At 35.6% G+C, this 12258-nt stretch overlaps 1 protein-coding gene across 9 annotated transcripts in view; it reads left to right on the forward strand.

Annotated features, from left to right (window-relative positions):
• Positions 1 to 12258, forward strand: part of LOC108711240 (collagen alpha-1(VII) chain) — a 181287-nt gene that overhangs the window by 152109 nt on the left and 16920 nt on the right. For all 9 annotated transcript variants that reach the window (XM_018252788.2, XM_018252787.2, XM_018252789.2 and 6 more), the window contains 6 exons: positions 3936 to 3989; positions 4284 to 4337; positions 6337 to 6396; positions 7798 to 7860; positions 9275 to 9391; positions 10152 to 10229. In XM_018252788.2, the coding sequence (XP_018108277.1) occupies positions 3936 to 3989; positions 4284 to 4337; positions 6337 to 6396; positions 7798 to 7860; positions 9275 to 9391; positions 10152 to 10229 (426 nt within the window). The remainder of the gene's footprint in view (positions 1 to 3935; positions 3990 to 4283; positions 4338 to 6336; positions 6397 to 7797; positions 7861 to 9274; positions 9392 to 10151; positions 10230 to 12258) is intronic.

The following is a 12258-nucleotide window of genomic DNA, read 5'->3' on the forward strand; positions in this document are numbered from 1 at the left end:
TGTAATGAATGGTTTGACAAGGTGTGATGTGCTGTGTGATCTCAAAACAAAATTTGCTCCATCTGTATATGAGACTGAAGAAATCTGGCAGACAAATCAAGCAAAACAAACTGTACATTTTGACAAATGTATCAAAACTATGACTGAAAGGGATCTTGCTATTTTTCTTGCTCTCTAAAAAGGCAGTTCTTAATTAAACGTGGTGTATAATAAAACCATCTCCATTTTATTTTTGGCCTTTTTTAAATATGGGGGTCATTTTACATTTCACACCAGTTCACTTAACCGTATCAATCCCATTGCTCAATATTAGAATATTAATTTTTACAAGGTATTAAATGAATATAGGGTTCTTATTCTGCTGCAAATTATGTAATAATTCAGGTTTATTAATTTAAGAATGTGCACATCTAGCAGTAAATTTAAGAAAATTGAAGGATAGATTGAGTTTGTAAGATTAAATATTTGGAGTAATTGTGGGCTAGACTTTTTAGCCCTGGCTGAATTATTCTAAAATGTAATAAAATGAGCTTTGATTGCCATCATGCAAAAGCGATATTTAAGGAGATAACTGGGGAATACTAAATCTAAGATCTTTGCTTCACTTCTCTAGCTAATTGCCTCTCTAGCTGTTTCCTTCCAAATCTGATATGTTTTGTCATGCCGATTCCTTGCTCTCTGCACATGCTCTAAGGTTTATAGTAAACATCCCTGCACATCCCAAATATCTACATTGTAGCTTGTTCATTAGCAATCACTTGTCTGTTTCAAACGAGCCATCTAAAAACTATAATATTAGTGTAGGAGTGAAATGCCAGGTCCACAGAGGTAATCTGGTCACCTGGCAACCTAACCTGCTACATACACCAGATAGGCTTGCTTTTCTGTTTCATATGTCGTGCTTTCAAATGGGCAAGAGCATACTTACTGATACATCACCACTGCACTTCATTCAAACCACCCCCAGTGATTGATCATTGTAAGCTGCAATAGCTTAGTCACTTGTGTGCGTCTTATTTGCATCACTACTGTCCCTTGTGACTTGGAAGTTGTTGTTCAGCATCTAAAAGCAAATGTACACTGTCTATGAACAAGAGAAACATTTTTCTTTCCTTTATCTCTTGAATTTAAACTTTTATTAATCAGGAAAAATACACATAACACTCATTAAAGGGGACATTCAGAGCTAAAACTTACTATACCCACACAATTGATAGCCTTATAGAGAACTCATTCAAAAGAAATACATTTTGAGGGAAAACATCCAGAATATTAAAGAGATACTGACACCAGAAATTAAACTTTTACATCTATCATATTATTGCCTTTGAAAGCTACTTATAATTTTACCATAAAGTATTTGCCCAGTGCTTTTACATTACCTATCTGACTCCCTGTGTTAGTCTATGAGGGGGCTGCCATATTTGTGCAGCAGGAGTCCGTTAGCATTAGAAACTTTAACAGACAGACTGAGATGGGACGGTCGGGTTGGAAAAACAGTCAGGTTTAGGAACTTCAGCTAACAATCACTTACATTAACAAACCTCTTGGCAAAAAACAATCAACATGACCTATAGGTAACTTTTAATATACTTTCAAATTAGTTTTTTAGTGTCAGTATCACTTTAAGAGATGCACATATTAATTTTCTGCTTGCAGATTATATGGCTCATTAACTTTTCCACAGGGAGCACGTGCTAGAACACTATGGGGCACAAGGTGGTAAGAACAGAGCCCCATTGTAACCTATGTCTTCTGCCACTCCCAGACTAGCACTTCTCAATGCCTATAACCTTCCTTTTGATAGTGCTAATGGCAAGATGGAAAACAACTAACATAGCTCATTATTTCTGACAGTCATTACTTTTGAGATGCTTCCATTAATTTTAGTTTCTACGATTTTCAGATAAGGAGACCAGTTTTTTTGAGGCTTCTTCTTTGTTGTGCACAGTGGTGACTACTGCATTGCTGAAATGCGCATCTACAAGAACCTGAGACATATCAGCTAATTTACCAATACCAGACATAAAGGTTCTGCATGTTAATGGTTGTTCAGTTTTGCCCATCAGCACACGCTTCACATAGTGCTAGCACCTGGTTTCAATGCAGATCAATTTGTGTTCAAGTACTTAATGCATGCCTTGAACAAGGCTCTGAAGACCCTACTACTGTCCCTTGGTGTTCCTTGCTATATGCTTTGATAGCTGTGATCAGTGACATGCAGGTGGACAGTCTAGTGATGAGACATAAGGTTCATACTGAAAGGGGCAGTATACCCTTTTCCGACATGAGTATAATGTGTAAAACATACTTCTTGCCTTTTGTTTTAATCACAAAAATCAGAATGTATTCCATGTTTGGTGCTTGTGAGGTAGATTGTTAGATTACCATTGCAAAATAATGTTAGAATATAATCTGATTTTATTATAACTACATTCAAAATACTAACTTTAACTTAACTTTATAATAACTACATTAAAAAAATAGGTGTACAAATTCTCATTAAAAGTTCAGTTTATTTTTCTCATGTGGAAAATTGTTGGATATAGGTGTATATGTACCTGATCCCATGGAAACAGAACATGCCGGTACTCTATGAGAGTTTTGCATTAAAATGTTGGCCTTGTAATCCACAAAATGACTCTGGGAAGTGACAATATAAATTCCCTTTTATTGTATTATATACTGACAGTTAATAAACTGTTAATGAAAGCATGTAAAGGAGAAACACGGGTTGTGAAAGATTAAAACGGAGCTCACCCTTCCTTGTGGCGTCTCGGCCGCAGCTCTCGCGATACTCCGGCAACTCCAAGCCGGCATCTACAGGACAAAATCTGTGTATCGCTGTTTAGCGCTGGCCCGTCCACATCAAGACTCGCCACACTTAACTCTGCGTTCACTCTGATGAAGTGCCAATAGAGAGGGCACGAAACGCGTTAGTTCGCACCACTTACCCACTGCCTGTTATCACTTATGCAAGTTGAATAAAGCCGCTTTTTCAATGAACAAGTGTGGCGAGTCTTGATGTGTACGGGCCAGCGCTAAACAGCGATACACAGATTTTGTCCTGTTAATGAAAGCATCTCCATTGCAGTGCATCCATTTAAAATGGAATACTGTCTTTTAAGTAAATAGCATTAATGTGTAATATTTTATAAAGTAATGCTGTCATCGGTAAAAAGAGTTTACCATTATTTTAAAACAAGTTAAAATCACATTTATGCTTTCATGCATGAATCCATTTCTTGGCTTTGATGTGCTTGTTGCCCTTTCCTTTCTGACAAAATAATGTGATTACATTATGGGGCAGATTTACTTAGGGTCGAATATCGAGGGTTAATTAACCCTCGATATTCCACTCGTGAAGTTAAATTCTTCAACTTCGAATATCGAAGTCAAAGGATTTAGCGCTATTCGTTTGATCGAACAATCAAAGGAATAATCGTTCGATCGAAGGATTAAATCCTTCGAATCGAACTATTCAAACGATTTTAATCCATCGATCGAACGATTTTCCTTCGACCAAAAATTTGTTAGAAAGCCTATGGGGACCTTCCCCATAGGCTAACATTGAGGTTCGGTAGGTTTTACTTGGCGAAGTAGGGGGGTCAAAGTTTTTTTTTAAGGGGCAGTACTTCGACTATCGAATGGTCGAATAGTCGAAAGATTTTTAGTTCGAATCATTAGATTCGAAGTCGTAGACGAAGGTCGAAGTAGCCAATTTGATGGTCGAAGTAGCCAAAAAAAACATTCGAAATTTGAAGTTTTTTTTTTATTCCATTCCTTTACTCGAGCTAAGTAAATGTGCCCCTATATATTTAATTCAAAGGACTTAACATAATAATCCCATTTATTTTTCATTAAACAGTGTTTTATATTTAAATAAACGTTTTCATTGCACTGTTGCTTTATTTGCTTTTTTATATTTTGCCTAGGGAGAGAAGGGTGATTCTGGATTGTCAGGCGATCCTGGAAAGAAAGGCGATAAGGTATTGTATAACAGGTCACTATGGGGTTGTAAGCTGGAAAAATTAATAAAACTAGAAAATAACAAAGATCTCTTAGCTAAATAACCCACGGCCAAATGCACTATAATGACAAATATAAAAAAGGCAGTGAGAGCCAGACTTTGACCTAACATCTACAGTATGTATTGAGACCAATGTAGACATCATCAGTGGTTATGGGTAGCTTTCATATTTTAAGTGTTACCATGAGAGAGACACGCAGAGTTAAAAAAAAAATTCTGTCTTTTTATGTTAAAACAATTTGGAATTTGGCAGGGTCTGCGGGGACTAACAGGAAAAATGGGAGAGCCTGGGACAGAAGGTGAAAAAGTAAGTTTTATTTTCTTTACTGGACTCCTATAAATTTAATTTAGTTAAGACACTTGAGATTTCAATGTGTCTTAGAGGCAGATTTATTAAAATTGAAGACAAACATCGCCAGTGATGTTGCCCATAGCAACCAATCACATCTTTGCTTTTGTTTTCTAACTTGTAGGAAACTGTTCAAATGTAATTGCTGATTGGCTGCTATAAGCAACATCACGGTGATGTTTATCTCCAATGTTAATAAATATGCTCTCAGTATAGAGAAGGAACATGATTAAGTATGACACCTCCCTTTGCATGCCCTATCTACCCTGAGATTGGAGGAGGGCATTTCTTAGCTACACCAACAGACGTTCCTTTGAAATTTTGTGCTGGAGCTCAGCGGGATCTGTTGGCCATCCCATTTGCTTCCAGGTAGTAGTAGGCCACCAGTTATTTTGATTTACTCTATAAGTAGTTGAAAAAAAGCATTTCAAGAGTGCAGTAACCCACAGCAACAAATAAAACATTTGATTTTATATGTTTACCTGCTGTAAGTCAAAGCTGATTGGTTACTAAACCAGTGCAAAATGGTATTAAAAAGTATTTCTAAACACTAATTAAGAGCTAATGCTATTTGCCATGTTGCTTACTTTTATGCATTAAGCTGATTTTGACCCCCACCTCAATGCCGTATATAATATGTAGTGCTTTCTTAATTTTTTAAATGCTTGCCTATTTTATGCAATCTTCCCCTTCCCATATCAACCTCATGTAAATCTGTCCACCAATCAATCAATCGACTGCTATGTTTGCCCTAGGTTGTACAAAAGGTCACATAACTAAATGTTTTTTCCATCTGTATAAGCCTTCTTTGTAAAGACCAAAAAGGTTTTTTGCTTACTGTTGATATTGAACAGTAAGGCAAAAAATGAGGTGTTTTTGAAACAGACAATGTGTCAGTAATGAATTGAGAGTGGGCCAACTCGCTACCCCTGCTAGAGCCCGACTTGATTTATATCCATCTCTGACTAATAGAACTTTTCTTGTGAATCACTAGTAGTTCTATTGAAATGTCTTGGTTTTATTGCTAAAAAAGTTCTCCTAAAATTAAACATTTGCTTGGAAGATTTTTGACAGACTCTGAACTGCCAAGCAGAGGTCAAGAGACAGTGAACTAAATTTCAAATGTATCGGTACCAAAATGTGAAATACGGAATACTCTGACAGGCCAAAGCCAAGCTTGGAAGCTAATCGTGCGTAACTTTAATTGTGCCAATTAAAGTCATGCATCACTACATTTAAAGTCTTTTTATAACAAATATTTTTTTTAATTTAGTCTAATGCTTTGCTCCTTTTTAACTTGTTTTTTTTACCTTTTATATCTAATAATTTGCTGAGGGAGAACAGTACTGTAGACCTTAGGGCTTTTATAGGCAGAACACAATACAAGAAAACATTTGTTCCTACCTTGAATCTTATATATATAGTATTTATTTAAAACCACATAACCACCCTTAGAAATCTTTTTTAGGACCCAACAAGTGCAAAACTCTCCTAATAATAATTTTTCAATGAGGTGTCTGGACTTTTTGCCTCAAAGTAATCTTACTTTTAGGCTGCAAAATCAACTGTTTTTGTTTAAAAAGCTTAACACATTATCATAGCTATTATGGTATCACATTGTTGCTACTTTAGTACAAAAGTATTTTCCTTAGCTACATGTTTTCTTGTTTAAGGTCATATTTTAGAATGATTACAGTTCTTTACACTCCTCTAAAAATTCTCCTATACATGCGCTAATTTAGTTTCACATACGATCTGTATCTATGTTTTCCATACACTACATTAACCCAAACTGACACACACATACTAATATTCCTACTCATTTTAATGCATTCACTGTTACATATACACTCAAAAGTAGCTTTGATAAATGATCTTTCATGCACACTCGCATACATGCTAACCCTTATATAATAAATACACTCTAATGAACCTAATTTTATTCTTGTATTATCAGGGTGACACTGGTGCTCAAGGAAAACCAGGTACAGGAGTAGAAGGTCCTTCTGGATCTAAGGTTAGTTCTTTCTTTTCACATGACCTCCCTTCTAACTAAAAAATGCAAAATAGTCAGCATGGCCTCCTGGCTTTTTTCTTTATCGTGGTAAAAGTTTTCCCGGTGGAAAGCTTGACAAAGGGTCAGATATGACCCGAAACGTTGCTGTAATGCCCAAAAGGGTTCCAATAAAGGCATTTTTATTTTATGAAGGAGTGGTGCTGTTTCGTCTTGTAAGCTCCCTTCTAACTGAATACTGCTAATGCCTTCCACTGGTATTAAATTCAGCCTCTAATCTTTTGGTCTGCTGGAGGATTTCTGCTTAGCAGTGTCATCACAGCCCCACTTCAAATATATATTATATATATAATATTTTATATAGATATAATGTACACTGTACAGTAGAACAATACACTAAAAGAACAAACAGTGCCCAATACAATCATTAAACAAAAGATAAATATAAATAAACATTTGTGCTAAAGAGGAGATTTATCAAAATGTGAGAGAGTTTACCACAGATAAACTCGCACTCTTTCTATTCATTTCTATGGGATTTTTAGAAGAGTATATATGAATGGGTGAAAGTGTTCCCCGTTTGATAATTTTCTCAAAAATTCAATAGGAATGAATATAAAATGGGTTAGTTTTTCTGTTTCTAATCTCATATTTTAATTAATCTGCCCTTTTATGTTAAAGGAACAGAAGAAGGTCCCTGCCCCATCGATGGAGAAATGTTGATATAAGAGGGTCTTGTGGGTTATTTATCTTTATTTACACTAACTCTTCTCATGCCATGGCTTCCCATAAAGCATCTCCTTTTCATTACTTTCAGAGCACTTCACAAATGAGTCCCTCTCAAAATGTCTGCCTTTGCCATATGTTTAGAGATATGTAGGGTGTAAATACAGGGTCTTAAGTGTGAAGGGTGTACTTTCTCCTCCCACTACTACTCTGAAGAGTAGGCAGATAAATGTAGGGTAAAAAACAAGCTTAATGATTTGGTCTAACTGGAGAGTTTTTCATTCTTTTAAATATTTATTTACTTAACAAGCACTAAAAGGATATAAGTCTGATTTAGTTATATGACTAGAGTAGGGCGAGGCAGGAGATTCCATTGTAGTGTATAATTAAATGCCTTTTGTGGTTCTGTTCAATGAGCAAAGGTCACCAGTTTTTTCCCCCTAGCAGCAATTGTTTTAGTGCAGTCTATTCCGATAGCATAATAAAGGATGGCAGTACAACTGATCATTTGCCCACTCCAAGTTACCTGACCATGGCAGGCACCCTGATGTAAGCTTTAGTAGGCCACATCAAGTAGTCATCCCTGGTGGAATTTTTATGATTTGCAAATAAGATGTATTATTAGGTAATGAGGGGATATATAATACTTTGTCTTTTCTTGGTAAATTGTCCCTGCAGGGTGACAAAGGTGAGAAAGGTGAAGCAGGACCCACTGGAATTGTTGGCGATAAAGGCTATAAGGTGACTGATAATGTATCTAACAGACAGATGATACAGCCTTTAATGGTTCAATGTGCGACTGAAGGACACTATTTACTACAATGGAAAAGGCATGAGTCATGTTGCACTTTGTTGAGCTGACTAAACTATAATGCTGTATGTATATATATATATATATATATATATATATATATATATATATATATATATATATATATATATATATAAACAAAGCATGCCTGGGTGCAGGTAAAATGTGTACACAATAGCAAAAAAATACCGCACTCAACAGGCTCAGTTAGAGTAACTGATTTTAATAGAAAAACAAAAGATATTCCAATGTTTCGATCATTCAGAGAAGAAAAAACTAACGAGTGTAAAGCTGGCCACAGAGGCAAAGATCCGATCATACGAATCAACATACGATCGGACTTTCCCATCTCCCGACCTGCCACTAACCATAAAGATTAAAGTCTTACCATTCAGAAGTAGTAAGAACAGATCAGCCTCCCCATGTGCAAAACATGGCACCATTGGGAGTAAAAAAACTAAAGAAAACCAGTGTAACCAAAGATAGTAAAAGTAAATAAAATGAAAGCAAGCGATAACTGTAGATGCAGCAAGTTATGGAAAATCATTAAAGGCAAGCTGCTGTTGTTGGATCATTCATAGCATAATACAAAGAAACAAAGTAGGTAATGCAGTTCCTTGGGGATATCCAAAGATAGATATAGATATAGATATAGATATAGAGATATATATATATATATATATATATATATATATATATATATATATATATATATATATATATATGTATAGAGCGATAACATTGGGTAGGCTGCATAAAAACATTAAATGTCCCTGATCCTAGTGGTTTCAACACACCATAAAATGTTGTTTTTATATGGATGGCTGTTTCAAGTGCAATACTGTCCTACTTTTGCACCTCCTATATATGGTAAATTACCTGTCAAAGCAGCATGTGCATCATGCTCCCCAAATACAGAACAGGTTGTAGTAGGTATTGAAGCCTGCTCCATTTTAATTAACTAAATGAATTTGTAAAGATATAAAACAGGAAGGTTGAACGGAAAGTCACAATGCAGTAGTAAGTGTTCTGCATTTATACTGAAAAAGGCATACACATCATGTTCTTCACATGCAGGACAGGCTTTAATAAATGGTCAATATAGTTCATTATAGTGCAAAGTGAAAAGATTTTTTCAAGTGAATGATGTTTAGAACATTTTGTGCCTAAAAATTAAAATTAATAAAATTAATTTAATCCTATTAAATTTATTTTTAATACAAAATGAAAATGTTGGTTTAGTTTTGATTGGAACATTACTGGGCCATTCCCTTTTTGCCATTACAGAGCCCAGTAATGACATGAAACATTAATAATATTTTAATCTGTCTTTTTTTTTATAAGGGTAATGATGGAGCTCGTGGACTGAATGGCTTTAGGGGACCTATAGGCCACCCAGGAAAAGATGGCCCTCCAGGTCCTCAGGGGCCTTCAGGACATAAAGGAGATACAGGACCAAAGGTAAAATTGATAGTGGAAGATACACCCTTTTTGAATTTTATTGTATTAAAGGAGAATTAAACTTGGCTAGTAATGCTGTATTTACTTAACTTTCTATACCAGCCCAGAGGTTCAGCATTCCTATAAAATTTACAATCCAGCTTTCAAGGCTGTCCATATCAGCTTCCCATTTTAGATTTTGTTTGGCCAGTTTTTGAAGTGTCAGGGACACAACACATGCTCACTTTCCACTGGGCTTCTGTAGGGAAGCTAAGCCAGATAAACAAGATCAGAAAGAGGTTCCCACTGATATCTATAAGAAGGAACTAAAGATAGTAAATAACTTCTGATTCAAAAGTGAATCTTACCAGCTAATGGAATCAAAGATAAACAAATGAAGCATGTGCAGTACAGATTCAGTCCCGGACTTCCTTATTTGACAGCCTGTATGTCTTACACTGAGTGTGTTGCCGATCCCATAACAGAGAGCAGAGAGAGTTTTAGCAACACTGATCCACAGCTTATATTATGTATCTTTACAAGGAAACATTTAAAATAATAAAGATGAATTACAAAAAAAGTTTGACATAGGCTGTTAAATTATGAGTATTGTCCAAAGGGTGAACATCCTCTTCAAAACTTCATTGTAGGCCACTGTAGACGCTGGAGCATACTATACTGTATTATTTCCTCATAAGACTAAATCTATCCTAATATAACTGTCTATCAGCAATAGTTTTGCAGAAGCGTACACCTGAAACCTATTATTGTATCATTTTAGGGTGAAAAAGGAAAAAGGGGAAAATCCACACAGTGTCCAAGAGGACCCTCAGGGAATCCTGGAAACAAAGGAGAAATGGTTAGTAATTTCCACATTTATGAAAGAGGATCCCAGCCAGAGCACAATGTCAGTCAAAACATTACATACTGTATGACACATGCTAGTAAAAAAAACATAAAACAAGAAAAAGAGACATGCACTCACTGAACTACTATTTAAAAAAAAAAAATTCCCATTAGTCCATCGGTGATATTAGTCCAAACAGTTAAAGGAAGATGCACCTTTTAAGACCCTTTCAGTGCAGTCCCAATTGTCTATATATTGTGAATAATGTACTCCCTATTGTAAAATATAAGACTATTATAAGTTACAGAGGAGTTCCATGACAATATAAAAACACAAAAGACTTTATGGAGCAGGCACTCAATGAAGGCAATCTTTTACCAGGCAGATAAATATCAAAGTGAAGCTTATTGTGTCCACAGCCTTATGCGTTTTGTGATAAACACTTAACCATAGGCTAACTTTACGGAGCCATGTTACAAATATTTAAACAAAAATACACCAATCAAAACAATGCACCAATTAAGACAAAATAACCAATCAGAGAAGCATATGTTGATACTTTGCCCTCTTATGGCGTACCAAGATGGCTCCTAATTGGAGTCTAGGTGGTAATCTTTAACCACACCTATCTATATTGAACAGTGATTGGTGCACCGGGGCAAAGCTTCTCTCTATTTTGTCTTAAAGTTTTTTTCGAGTTGTCCGCTACCCGTGCTGAGGGCTCAGGGCGGTGCACCTGGGCCTCTTCCTAAGTGTGGTGAGTTATTTCTATTTGCTGACTCTAAACTACAGATTCATTATTAATATAAAAACACAGGCTTTTTTACCGGTCACGAAACTCTGAGATGACTTCTAATATCCTCATACTTTACATCAAGCGGGTATATCATTTATTATAATACACAAGTTTTCAGTGAGTCATGTGTCAGAAATAACATCACGGATCACTGATTATTAAGGATGACATCACTAAGCACCCTTTATATACCAAATAAAGTACCCCTTATTGTAAAATATAAGGATATAATGTCACTTAGGAGTTTAATGACTATATAAAAGAAAGAGGCTAAGTCCAAGTGCATTTATAAAGGTTATGGAACTCCAAGGTGATTTCTAATATCTTCATATTTTACAATTGGCAGTAGTTTATTTATTATAAAGCACCAGGAAAACAGATCCCAATAACAGTATATACAAAGGTTATATATCCGATACAAAATCAGTGCAAAGTGATCTTCTAGTGACAAAGAGTTAATAAGCAAACTCAATATATACTGTTGCACCACTTAAATTATATCCTTATAAACTGTGTTTAGTAACATCATCATCAGCTGGGTAAACATGAAACGTGTTAAGCTATCCATATGGGGTTAACATAGCTTTTAATATATCAAAATAAACATATTTTTATTTTAAATTAATAAGTAGTTCAAGAGTATATGTTGAATTTACCAGTTTAAATGCATCACATGACAGAAATTACATCACTAAGCACCAATTGTAACTGATGATGCCGCTAAGCACCATTTATAAAGATATTCATGGCTCTTGTGTGTGAATTATGTACCCTCTACTGTAAATCTATTGCAACTAGACCAGTCTATGGAATGACAGACTGGAAGATGAAAAGAAAAGGTTCCTGGCTTTTCTAATAACTGTTAGTGTATGCTACAATAAAGAATGAGCTAACCTTATCTCTCCATTTTGGAGTTCTTCAAGGTTCTGTCCTAAGCCCTTACTTACCCCCTTTCTGTGTGCAGTTGCCTTGGGGTATTTTGTGATTCTGGTCTCACCTTCACTTCTGATATCCAATCAGAAACAAAATCATGTGACTTTTACCAACAGAAAATAAATAGTTTATCATACACAATGTCACTAAAATTTCAATGCAATCTCATATTGTACTGCTACTCTCTATGACTGGCCTACCCCTCCAGAGACTGCCACTACACCAGTTTGTGATAAATGAGGCTGCCAGACTTAAACTCCTAATCATTCTTCCATGCTACACTGATAGTCCCTACACTGCTACTGTTCAGGA

Source organism: Xenopus laevis, chromosome 3L, assembly GCF_017654675.1.
Source record: "Xenopus laevis strain J_2021 chromosome 3L, Xenopus_laevis_v10.1, whole genome shotgun sequence".
NCBI lineage: Eukaryota > Metazoa > Chordata > Amphibia > Anura > Pipidae > Xenopus > Xenopus laevis.